Source organism: Zea mays, chromosome 2 (genome assembly GCF_902167145.1).
Source record: "Zea mays cultivar B73 chromosome 2, Zm-B73-REFERENCE-NAM-5.0, whole genome shotgun sequence".
Lineage (NCBI taxonomy): Eukaryota > Viridiplantae > Streptophyta > Magnoliopsida > Poales > Poaceae > Zea > Zea mays.
In genome coordinates, this window is record NC_050097.1 from 161,457,019 (window position 1) to 161,469,114 (window position 12,096).

The window sequence follows — 12,096 nt, forward strand, 5'->3', positions numbered from 1 at the left end:
CAAACATAAAGGAACGAATCCATTAGGAATTCAGACTGCCGACAAAGGGGCAGCCAAAAAGGAGAGACCCTTGGCCCCTGCTAGCACCCAAAGGTTTCTCTCCTCATCAGCCTGCTGCAGGATTCGAGAGAGGCTGGGGGTCTCTCCATCAAACACACATCTATTGCGGAGGTTCCATATCTTCCAGGCACCCAACATGATGAGAGAATTCAGCCCTTTCTTGACCATTCCCTGCACTGCCTCAGCAGCCCCTTTCCACCACTCTAAGAAGGATGTAAGGCCAGGCTGTGGGGCCAAGGCATGTAACCCAAATTTCCTTAGGAGCATATACCAGAAAATTCTTGTGAAGACGCAGGAGATAAGAAGGTGGTTCATGGTTTCATCTTCCTGATCACAAAGACACCTTTGCGGGTGATTCAGGCCCTTTTTGGCCAAACGATCAGCAGTCCAGCATCTGTTGTGTGCCACCAACCACATGAAAAAACGGCACTTTGAGGGGGCCCAAGATCTCCAGATTCTTTTGTAGTGATCAAAGGAGGCAGATCCTAAAAACAGACCATTATAAGCTGCTTTCGCTGTGTATTTACCATCTGCAGCAAGGCTGAAAACATGCTTATCCCTTATGTTTGGCTGTAACTCAATCCCTGAAAGGGATTCCCAAAGGTTTAGATAATCAACCAAGACTCTTACTGTAAGAGCCCCCTTAATATCTGAAATCCATTTCCTGTTTACAAGTGCTTCTTTCACCGTCCTTTTGTTAGCAATTCTTCCTGGAATTGACTTGTGCAGGCTAGGGGCAATATCAGCGATTCGAGTGCCATGCAGCCATCTATCATTCCAGAACAAGGTGTTTGAACCATCCCCAACCATAGAAACAAGAGCCATAGAGAAAAAAGCCCTAGCTTTGTTTGGGACCTGTATTGGAAGACTTGCCCAAGGCCGCCCCATATCTGTTTTCTGCAACCACAACCATCTCATGCGGAGAGCCCAACAAAGCTCAGGGAGACTAGAGATTCCCAAGCCTCCCAGTTGAAGGGGACGACACACCTTTCCCCAGGCAACCAAACAGTGTCCTCCATTTGCTTCCTTTGTGCCTCTCCAAAGAAAACCCTTTCTTATCTTATCAATGGCATCTAAGGCCCATTGGGGGATGTCAATTGCCATTGCTAAATAAACTGTCATACCTGTGAGAACATGTTGCACCTGAATTCTCCTTCCTGCTCTAGACATTAAGTCAGCTTTCCAATTAGGGAGTTGATCTGCAATTCTTTCAACAAAGGGCTGGAACTGCTGCCGAGAAAGTTTATGCAAAGAAAGGGGTAGCCCCAAATATTTGCAGGGGAAGGTTGCCATCTCACAAGGCAGCAAACTCTGAACATCCATCAGATTCTCCTCCGAGCATTGAATAGGATATGCATTTGATTTCTGCACATTATTTATGAGGCCAGAAGCATCTCCAAAAAGTTGCAGAATGTCTAGAGTGATAGAAGTTTCTTCAACAGTGGGATGTAGAAACACAGCCACATCATCTGCATAAATAGAAATCCTGTGGAGCTTCTTTCTTCTAGATAACTGCTGTAGCAAACCTGCTTCTTCAACTTTAGCGAATAAGAGGCCAAGAACATCCATAACAAGGATGAATAGCATGGGGGAGAGGGGGTCTCCCTGCCTGAGCCCCCTCCTATGGGCTAAACGTTCCCCCGGGGAACCATTGAGCAGCACTTGTGTAGTGGAGGAGGCCAATAACCCACAAACAATATCTCTCCAGATCTGACCAAAACCAATCTGCTGCATGACTTCAATTAGGAATGGTCAGGCCACTGAATCAAAGGCCTTAGTGATATCAAGTTTGAGGAGTAGGCGAGGCAATTTCTGCTGGTGAAACAGCCTTGCAGTTTGTTGTACCAACATGAAATTATCTTGGATGAACCTTCCCTTTATAAATGCGCTTTGAATTGGAGAGACCAACTCATTGAGCCTTTTGGCCAGCCGGTTAGCAAGAATCTTGGTGATCAGTTTTGCAAAACTGTGCACAAGACTAATAGGCCTAAAGTCTTTGACCTGCTCTGCCCCCTCTTTTTTCGGTATCAAGGTAATAAAAGCCGTGTTGAGCTTGTGGAAATTGTTGAAATTCCTGCTCCAAACTGCCCTAACTGCAGCCATAACCTCTGCTTTAATACTTCCCCAGCAATCTCTATAGAATCGCCCTGTGAATCCATCCGGCCCTGGGGCCTTATCCAAAGGCAAGTCTTTAATGGTTTCCAAAACCTCTTGTTCTGAAAAAGGGGAGTCTAGATTTTTCAGATTATGTCTAGACAGACCAATGGCATCCAAATCAATAGTCCTTTCCCTGTTTCCACACTGCCCAATGAGGTTTGTATAAAACCGATCCACTGCTGCTGCCTTTTCACAGTGGTTGGTTAGGATACGATCTCCATCAACCAGCATGGCCACAAAATTCTTCCTCTTACGATGCCTTGCATGAATATGGAAAAATCTTGTGTTCGCATCCCCCTCTTTGAGCCATGAAATTCACTAAACCCTGTACGTGTCAGACTATCAGCCCAAAGTGATGATTCAGTATCGTTCCATTTGACCATCATGTACAGTTTCCATGAGATAGATATGTGTTAATTTTGATATTCAAATATCTACTTTGCTCTAAGTTATTTCCTATATGGCATGATATGAACTATAGTCTTATTTCAATGGAATAAAACAACACTTCATCTGATAATTCATAGTCATGTGGCTTTCTCATCCCCAAATGTTAACATATACATCTGTTAGCAAGTCTGATAATTCATATTCAGATACTCAGGTGGCTTTCTCATCCCTAAATGTCAACCTATGCATCTGTTAAAACTCCTGCAAACTATGTTTCGAAGACAATTCAGAGAACCTTCTACTAGAAGGTTTTTCTTATCCCTATATCGTAACTCATACATCTGTTAACACTCCTGCAAAGTGCAAACTATGTTTCGAAGACAATTCAGAGAACATTCTACTAAAAGGTGAAAAAAGAAAATAGAAATTAGATCTGACCTTTTATGACAAGTTGGCACATGCACCCGACTATTGCCGCAACAGATGAACTATCCGCACCACCAGAAAGTGGAAGCAAAAATCCTGATGCTTGACTCCGCCTCAAATAATCCCATAGCCAACAACTAGGTCCAAATGCAATCTCTTCTTCAGGACAGTGATACATAATCTGTGCCCAAAGATGGATGTGATAGAAAAAGATTACTCCAAATACTTATTTGCGCAGTTTTCATGATGATAAACCAGTCTATTGTAGGGCTCCAGAGATAAATAAGAGAGAAAGCATTTGCCTATGAACTATGAATACTTAGTAAAGTGACAATGAGAGCCACAATGATTTTATGCAATGTTTTCTTGGTATAAAACAGATGTTCAAATTGATTGTCAACTAAGATATTAGAAGGACGAAACTTTCAAAATAAAACCCAGGATATTACAGAACTTATACATAGGGTTGTAAAATTCCAAAGCCCAAGCATGTTTAATCATTACGAACATCAATAAATGCTCCAAGAACCAGCTCCTATCTTAGTATAATTTAAGATTAACCAGTTGGGCTCTGCTGTGAAATCTCTATCTATATCTATATTCTATTATATATATATATATATATATATATATATATATATATATATATATATATATATATATATATATATTAATCCTAAACCCCACTAACAATGTATCTCAACATGCAAGCTGTCCACCTCAGAAATGCACTATCATATGCAATTAAAACCCACTAGAACATGCACTTGTGATGTCCATGTCAGCAAGACACAAGCATTTTGTTGTCTATGCCAACATGCCACGCAAACCACTAACATTAATTTATAATAGTTAATAGTATATTCCTTTGTATAAGTATTTATATATATAGTGTAATTTCGCTATAAATCATCTGTGATTCCCGCATCAACGTGCAGGGATGCTTCTAGTTCTTCTAAAAGCATATTAGTTCATATTATATATACGATTTATGGTTAACTATGGGATGAGCTAACCATTACCTATCAAATCTTAATCATCATACACTAGTGACTGGTTTACATTGTTCAGGCCCATACTAAATGCTCTAAGAAAGCTCAAGTTGCTTTTAGATATGGACACATGGTGTTAGAGTGGACGCACTAACCAGTTCAACCCAAAAGCTTAAGCTGATGGGAGAAGGTAGTCAATCCACTTATACACTTCAACACTCCCACTCACATGCAGTCAGAGAGAAAGGCGCAAACGTGGAAATAAATGGGTGGAGGCACAAATAAAGCCTCTACCAGGATTCGAACTCGAGACCTCTGGTTCTGATATCATGTTAGAGTGGACGCACTAACCAGTTCAATCCAAAAGCTTAAACTAATGGGAGAAAGTAGTCAATCCACTTATACACTTCAACATATGGTAACAAAACCCCACCTCAAGCCTTATAGAATAGCATTCGAACATTGGAAGACCAACTAACCTCAACTGGAGAAGTCGGAACCATTCCACTCCGAAATGGTTGGCAAAGTTTATATGGTACCTTCACAAAAGGTACATTTGTTTTGTGGCTTGCTTGCTCTCTGAAACTAGAAACAGATGCTCGATAACTCGATACCTGATCGCAGAAATGAATGATTAGCTGTGCTACAATATATGACTCATATTTGCATTAAAACTACAGCAGTACAGCTAGATAACTCAGTTTATATTAAAGCTTATGAAAAAGCGAAACACATGTGGACTTTAGAGAACTGCATATAGTAAAGCAGAATACAACTCATGTTTTCACAATTCATATAACGCAAACTTAAAACTTAAGAAATATTGTAAAGCGGAACAAATATAGACTTCGGAAAACAGCAAACAGGCAAACACTCAATAAGAAGTTTCTAAAAGAAGCAAAGAATTAGTAAAAGTAATGAAAGGATATAGCAGGCCTAACAGCTGGAGTAACTATGATACAAATAATAATGTGATAATTTCTTCACAAATATTTTTTCTATGCAGACAGGGAAAGGTGTTTTAGATGGTAGATACGTATAATTCAGGGAGTAGCTGAATGTATTGTTTTTGCTACAACCCACCTTACCAATTTTTAGTAGGGTCCAAGGAGTTTCGCACCTGCTTGAATAGTTGCAGATTTTTTGAATGCTCATGGTCCAAGGTCACATCATATGAATTTTATTGTCAATTCTGAACTCTTGGCATCTCATGGGCACTATGGGCAACATTTATTTTGGCTAGAAATAATTTTATCAAGGTTGGTTGGGCAACAAACCAAACAATAATTTTCATGTAACTGCAAACAGAACAAAAAAGAACAGGGAATACTCACAGGATTACACAAATACAAAAAAAAAACTGAAAGATTAGAACTTACAGCATCAAGATCTACCAGAGCATCCAGAACTTCTACATCCTTCAACGAGAATTGAGATCCCTGGCCTACCAAATCACCGTTTACCGCAATGCAGCAACAACCATCTAGTGGGATAATATTAGAAAACAGCAAATTTCTCTGAATAAGTATGATCAACATAGAACCCAATTGCATAATTAAGAAAGGGTTAAATCAGGAATGTCATTCAGGAACCTTAAAATGGAAAACAGCATACATAGTTAATACATCATCTGTAAACAGCACTCTGATCAGGAACTTCAGTTCATAAAGAGTAATTAAATTTCTGTCCCCTGTAAAATATCATCATGGATTCATGCAGGGCGGATTTAGGCCCCGGGCAGCCTAGGCCATGGCCCGGGACCTGGCCCATGTAGAGAGGGATAGGGCGCCTAGGGTTAAGCATAGCACACTATGCATTCACCATGAGCAGGCACCGGCTCGGTGGCAACTCGAGCGGGCAGCGCAGACGGCATACAAGCGGACGCGCCCGTCTCTAGCCCAGAAGATCCCAACTCAGGGCATGCCATCTGTTGCGGGCTCCAGCCGGCCACCTCTTCGTTCTAAATCAGCCGCGTGCGTGGGGTGTCACGACGCTCTGAGTCCGGGGCCAGGAACCAAGGCGCAAGCGCAATGGTGAAGGTGGGGACCCAGGTGCGGGGGTTCCTGCTCTCTGCTCCCACTCTGGGCCATGCTCCTTGTCGGCGCCTTGCAGAACCTCGTCAGATACAGTTAGGTCTAGCTCATCGACATGTGCCGCGCCCCCCTGTCCCCGCTCTGGGTGGTGAGATCCCCACACATCTTCATTTTGTCATCAATGCATTACTTTTTTCACTACTTGCCTGCTACCGCGCGTTACAGACATATAGTTCGGATATGCATTACATTTTGTCATCAATATAGACATATAGTTCGGCAGATTTTGCTGCAGTTGAAGTTTGAGAGGTCGGGATCATGCCTGTGTCGTATATTCTTGCCCTGCTCACTGGTGTTACTAGCGTTCAGATCATTTCTAACCATAAAAAATGTCTGCATGCCCTTGGGCCTCGGGGTAGCACTTGGACTCCACTTGGGAAAAGATAGCTGAGCTAACCCCTTTTGTTTTACAATACAGCTTAGCTAAACTTCAACGTTTACTGTTGTGTGTCCCATTAGAGCACAACTGTGCAGTTATTGTGGAAATGGATACTATTTTAATAATGCCGCCTTTTGTTTAAGTTGCTTTGTACAAGCTTAGTCGTGCATAAGTGCTACAATATATGGAAGATATCCGTGCTTCTAGCTACTTAGGATTCAAAACTATTCTCCATTTATGTAACCAAACAGTTTGTGGCAATAAAGTTTGTGCCAATTATACTTTTGGTATATTAAAACTAGCCTAGGGTTTGATTAAATCCTGGATCTGCCACTGGATTCATGGATAAGCACCTACTGCCCCCAGCCATCAGCAATTATGAGGAATAGCTACATGAGTTATTTGTAAGAATACTTCTAAGAATTCCATTCATAACATCACAGCCCCTCTGTCAGGCTACCCAAAACCACTAGGTCCAAACAGACATGCCATGTATCCTACATACAGCTTCAGTACTGCAACCTCCGACAACAAAGGAGAGGACAAAACATTTTGCTCCCCAGTTTTGTTTGTTCAGTGGATAATATCATGTGGATGAAAACAGACATTCAAATCAGGTATAAAAGAATTAAAAAATCACCAATGTCATGTTGGAGATAATAATAAGTTAGTTGATAGGTTTTAATAATGAACGTCAGAAAATATAGAAGGGCAGACCTAGTGACGAAGGCTCCCAAACAGGGGTATGGGGAAGGGATAAACCGAAGCAAGCCTTACCCTGCAAATGCGGAGAGGCTGCTTCGAACCCAAGACCTGGTGACTCAGTGAGATACTCTCACCACTGCACCAGGCCTGAAAATATAATTACATCATGAATCAGATAACAAAGAAAAAATCTGCAAGAGCACAAATAACGACATTTTGAGATACCGTAATAAAGGCGGCCACCATCGCAACCCTGCTGATTAGCATACATGTAAACACCGCCACATGTTTGGGTTGCACTCCTTATGGAATCAATACGAAGATTGAGCTTCCTTAACTGATGGTGGCTTCCACTTGCATTCATGAAAACCTCAACACCATTCAATGCTAAGTCAATCCGAGGAGCGTTTGCTGTAAAGAGCTCTTCACAGGTTTCAGCAGCCAAAGACCTGGACAAAAGGAGAAAAAAGATCAAATAGTAACTAATGCTTAAATAGTGTTTTATCATCAATAATACAATTACAGGTAGTATATAAATTCACTAGTTTATGAAGCATATAAACTAAACCTTCATGGATAAACTGCAGAACATTTCAAGCTCAGAAAGTGGTGTGTCTTATTTCATTCCAATATCCAACTCGGTTTGAAAAAAGGTTTAAATTCAGCTCTTTGATACCATGTACTCCTACATGATGAATTGACTTCACATCCATGGCAACAAACCAATATTTTTATCTAGAACATTCACTAGAAAAGCAGGAAGCTAAAAGAACAACCACAGAAACAAATTCAAGCACCATTCATACTTACACATCTATAAACCGCATGTATCCATAACCAAAAGGCACCGTATCCTGGGATATTGCCTCTGAGACTTCAACGGGGAGCTGAAAATCAACAATCTCGCCTTTAAATGTCCAAGCAGAAAACCAACGGAATTCCCGATAATTTCCATCATTTGCAAGGGACATCTTTGGTCGGATCATGATTATCTTACGATTTAGGCAGAAGACCTGGCAATTATACCGCACACTATTGAAAATAACTGGCATTCCTATGCTGCATAAGATGTTGTCCGTATAGTCCCCAGTTAAAATGTCCTTTAAGCACTCCCATCTGCAGATTGATACACATAATAACTAACAGCAGCTGCATATAATACATAGACAGATAACAGAACACAATGCATGAATAATATAGTGTATTTCATATAAGGAGTGCATATTTAGCAGCTGTGTCAAGATAAATGAAATGGTTTGAAGTCCCTGAATGCAGAAAAATACAACTTAAAAGGCATGGATGATTTGGTTGTCCAGTCATACCTTTTTATTTTTTACTTGTCAATTTATTTAATTACATGTTCTTTTGTATACCGGACAGAGATAGTTTTCCTATAAAAAGACTAAAGGCCTGTTTGGTTCGATACCTAACTTGTCACACTTTACCTAAGGTTAGTTCTTAAATTTAAACGACTAACCTTAGGCAAAGTGTGTCGCAGTTAGCCACGAACCAAACAGGCCCTAAACTTGATTAGTACAACTCCTAGACAACATAGCTAATTCAACCAAGGTGGAGAAGAGAAGTAACCCATTCCACCCGAAGTGAACTGGTTCCACCAGAGTGAATTAAAAGTAACTGAGTGAAACAGAAGTAGCTTATCCTATCCTACCAGAATGTAATCTAGCAGAATCCTCCGAACTGTTAAAAAAGATTTAAGGCTCTATCACACAGCCACTGTAATATAGTACGGCATGCTCTTATCTCCAGGAACAGAATAGTTAGAAAAAGGAGTAGAGGACTAACGAATTATATACAATATGAGGCATGGGAGTCGAGCAGGGCCAGCCGAGACTATTGAGATAGAAAGTAGTAGGCGCTGACGTACGCGTGGGCGGTGGTGTCCTGCTCGAGGAAGTGGTCCTCGCAGCCGTAGCCGGTGAGCTCGAGCTCGGGGCCGACGCGGATGACGGCCCCAGCAGCCTTGGCGCGCTTGATGGACTCCTTGACGTTGCGGAGGTTGGTGTCGAAGTCCATCGCCCACTGGTTGAGGTTGCACGTGGCGACCCGCAGTAGCCTCATCTCGCCCGCCACCCAGATCAGGGGCCACTCCCTTCCTCCTCCCTAATCGAGACCGCCGACCTGCGAGGCTCGTTGGTTCGGCTTTCGGGGCGCGAAGGGGAATTGAATGCAGCAGTCGGCCGGCGGCGGAAGAATATTTGGTTTCGGCTCTGGCCTCTGGCTGTGGCCTGTGGGGGATCGAATCACAGAAGAACATCGAAAGCACCGGAGGCGTGCCCGCGTGGGCGGCTCGCCCGGCTCCAAAGGTCGAATCGGCGCCAGCTGTCTGCTGGAATCCACCTGTCAGAACTCAAAGCCCTACGCTTAGGCTGCCAATGCCTCGCCTATACGTAGAGATCGTCGATTCTTCACGGGCAATTTTTTCTATTAGAGGATGAAGATGAGAAAACATTTACTCCACGAGAATATAAACGGGTAAAATTCATTCTCCGACGACGCGTAAACAGGATGGAGATAGAGAAGCATTCTTCATCCCGTTCCGCGCAGGGACTCATTAAATTTGTACGTGACGGATTATTTTACTAATTAACGATAAAAATAAATAATTACCTTATTAAGAAACCATTAATTATACAAAGTATGCATAATGATTTCTTACATCTGACAATGTGTATAAGTGACAATGTTTTACATTAATAACAAAGATCGTATGTCCTAATTATAATTTAAACGGGGATGAGATCCCGTTGGGGATTTATCCCCGCGGTGAACAGAGATGGGAAAGAAATGTTCCTCGCAAGCGTTCATGGGATCCCCGCGGAGAATTTTTTTCGTCGCGGGAACGGGGATGGGGAGCTATTCTCCGACGGGGAATTCCTCGTTGCCATCCCTACCTATAGGTTGCACTGAGATGGCACTGCAACGGATTCGAGTCAGGACTTGTGGGTTTTAAATTTGTCGAGACTTTGTTTAGCTACTCTAGTATTCACTTCAATCCAATACATATATATATATATACTGTATTTATATATTACACCTGGGTGCATTCAATATAGAGAATGCACCCAGGCCGAACCTATGTGCCAGGTCCGAGCCAACCGTCTCACCCAGGCCGGTTTCGTCCCTCCCGCACGCTCCGGACAGAACCTTTTCATTTTCCCGCCCCCGCCCCTTTTTCTCCGTGAACGGCTCCTCCGCGAACGGCTCAACCTCTTCACATAAGTTGCAATCACACCAGACTTGCAGTTGCAATTATACCAGACAGCAGTTGCAATCATTGTTTTTGTTTAACAGATTTTTGGACATAGTTATATAGAAGTTGCAATCACACCAGACCAGCAGTTGCAATTACACCAGGCAGCAGTTGCAATCATTGTTTGTTTAACAGATTTTTGGACATAGTTATATAGAAGTTGCAATCACACCAGATCAGAAGTTGCAATTACACCAGACAGTAGTTGCAATTATTGTTTGTTTAACATATTTTTGGACATAGTTATATAGAAGTTGCAATCACAACAGACCCACAGTTGTAATTACACCAGACCAGTAGTTGCAATCTTGTTTGTTTAACAGATTTTTGGACATAGTTATATAGAAGTTGCAATCACACCAGACCAGCAGTTGCAATCATATTTTTTAACAAAATTTTTCAGAGTTATTCAGTACTTGCAATCACATAAGAGCAACTCAGCAGTTGCATCCACACTACACCAGCAGTTGCAATTACAACACACTATCGATTGCAATCATTTTGTTTACATTTTTTAACAGATATTTGAGTAAAATTATACAACAGTTGCAATCACACATAATGCGGGCTTGCAATCCCACCTAATGCGGGGGACAGGGAGGCACGCAGACAGAGAGGCGTGCGGCGGCGCGGGGACAGGGAGGCGCGCGGCGGCGCGAGGACAGGGAGGCGCTCGTCGGCGGTGGGATCTAGGTTTAGAGGATCGGAGGAAGAAGGAGGAGACGGCGGCGGCGCGGGGATAGGGATGCGCGCGGCGGTGGCGGGGGCGGGGAGGCGCGCGAAACAGGACTTACGCCTGGGTGCATTCAATATAGAGAATGCACCCAGGTTATATATATATATATATATATATATATATATATATATATATATATATATATATATATATATATATATATAATATTGGGATGGATTGAGATATAAGAGCATTTCCAATAGTTATGTAAATTTAGCATCCTAAATTACATATTTAAGAAGTTGCTAAATTACTTTAAGCAGTAGAAAATGTGTGCTCCAACAGTTCTTTATTTATTGGTTGCTAATTTTGAAATTGTCCATGTCAACAAAAAAAGTGAGCATGTTTTCTATTTTTAATTGAGCTAGCACATCAACAACCTTACATAATGCCTTGGAAGATGGAAGTTGTCGCTAGATGACCAGAAGGTCGCCGCGACGGCATGAAGACAACACATGGCACTGGCGATAGATTTGTGGTCAACGATACGACACAAAACAGTGGCTGAAATATGGTTTCACGATGAATTTAGAACCAAACATTGATTTAGGGAGTCCCAACGAGGTTCGTAAATGTAGGTATGAAATTTGGTTTTGTAGGAAGTTTGTAAATTTAAGGATCTGCTTTACAAAACTGTTGGAGAAGAGTTTTCCCAAAAACTTCTTAAATTCATTTTAGGGAGTTGTTTACATAACTATTGGAGATGCTCTAAACTAGTTAAACTTATAGCTTAATCCACCTCATTAGATATGGATTTAGGTGAATACTAGAGTACTCAAACAAGTTCTGAGTGTTCTATTTTTTCCCACATGTTTTTGAATTTGGAGACCCGAATTATTATATATTCGGGTCGGATGTCAATATCTACCTACGGATTTTTCACGGGT

At 41.8% G+C, this 12,096-nt stretch overlaps 1 protein-coding gene across 1 annotated transcript; it reads right to left on the reverse strand.

Moving 5' to 3' along the window:
- Positions 1 to 6,633: 6,633 nt before the first annotated feature.
- Positions 6,634 to 9,422, reverse strand: LOC100501566 (Glutamine-dependent NAD(+) synthetase). Its single transcript, NM_001196258.1, has 3 exons — positions 9,088 to 9,422; positions 8,013 to 8,318; positions 6,634 to 7,651 (listed from the first exon to the last, which is right to left on the reverse strand). Exons 1-3 carry the CDS (start codon positions 9,279 to 9,281, stop codon positions 7,333 to 7,335), a joined length of 819 nt encoding a protein of 272 aa, NP_001183187.1. The 5' UTR covers positions 9,282 to 9,422; the 3' UTR covers positions 6,634 to 7,332.
- Positions 9,423 to 12,096: the final 2,674 nt, after the last annotated feature.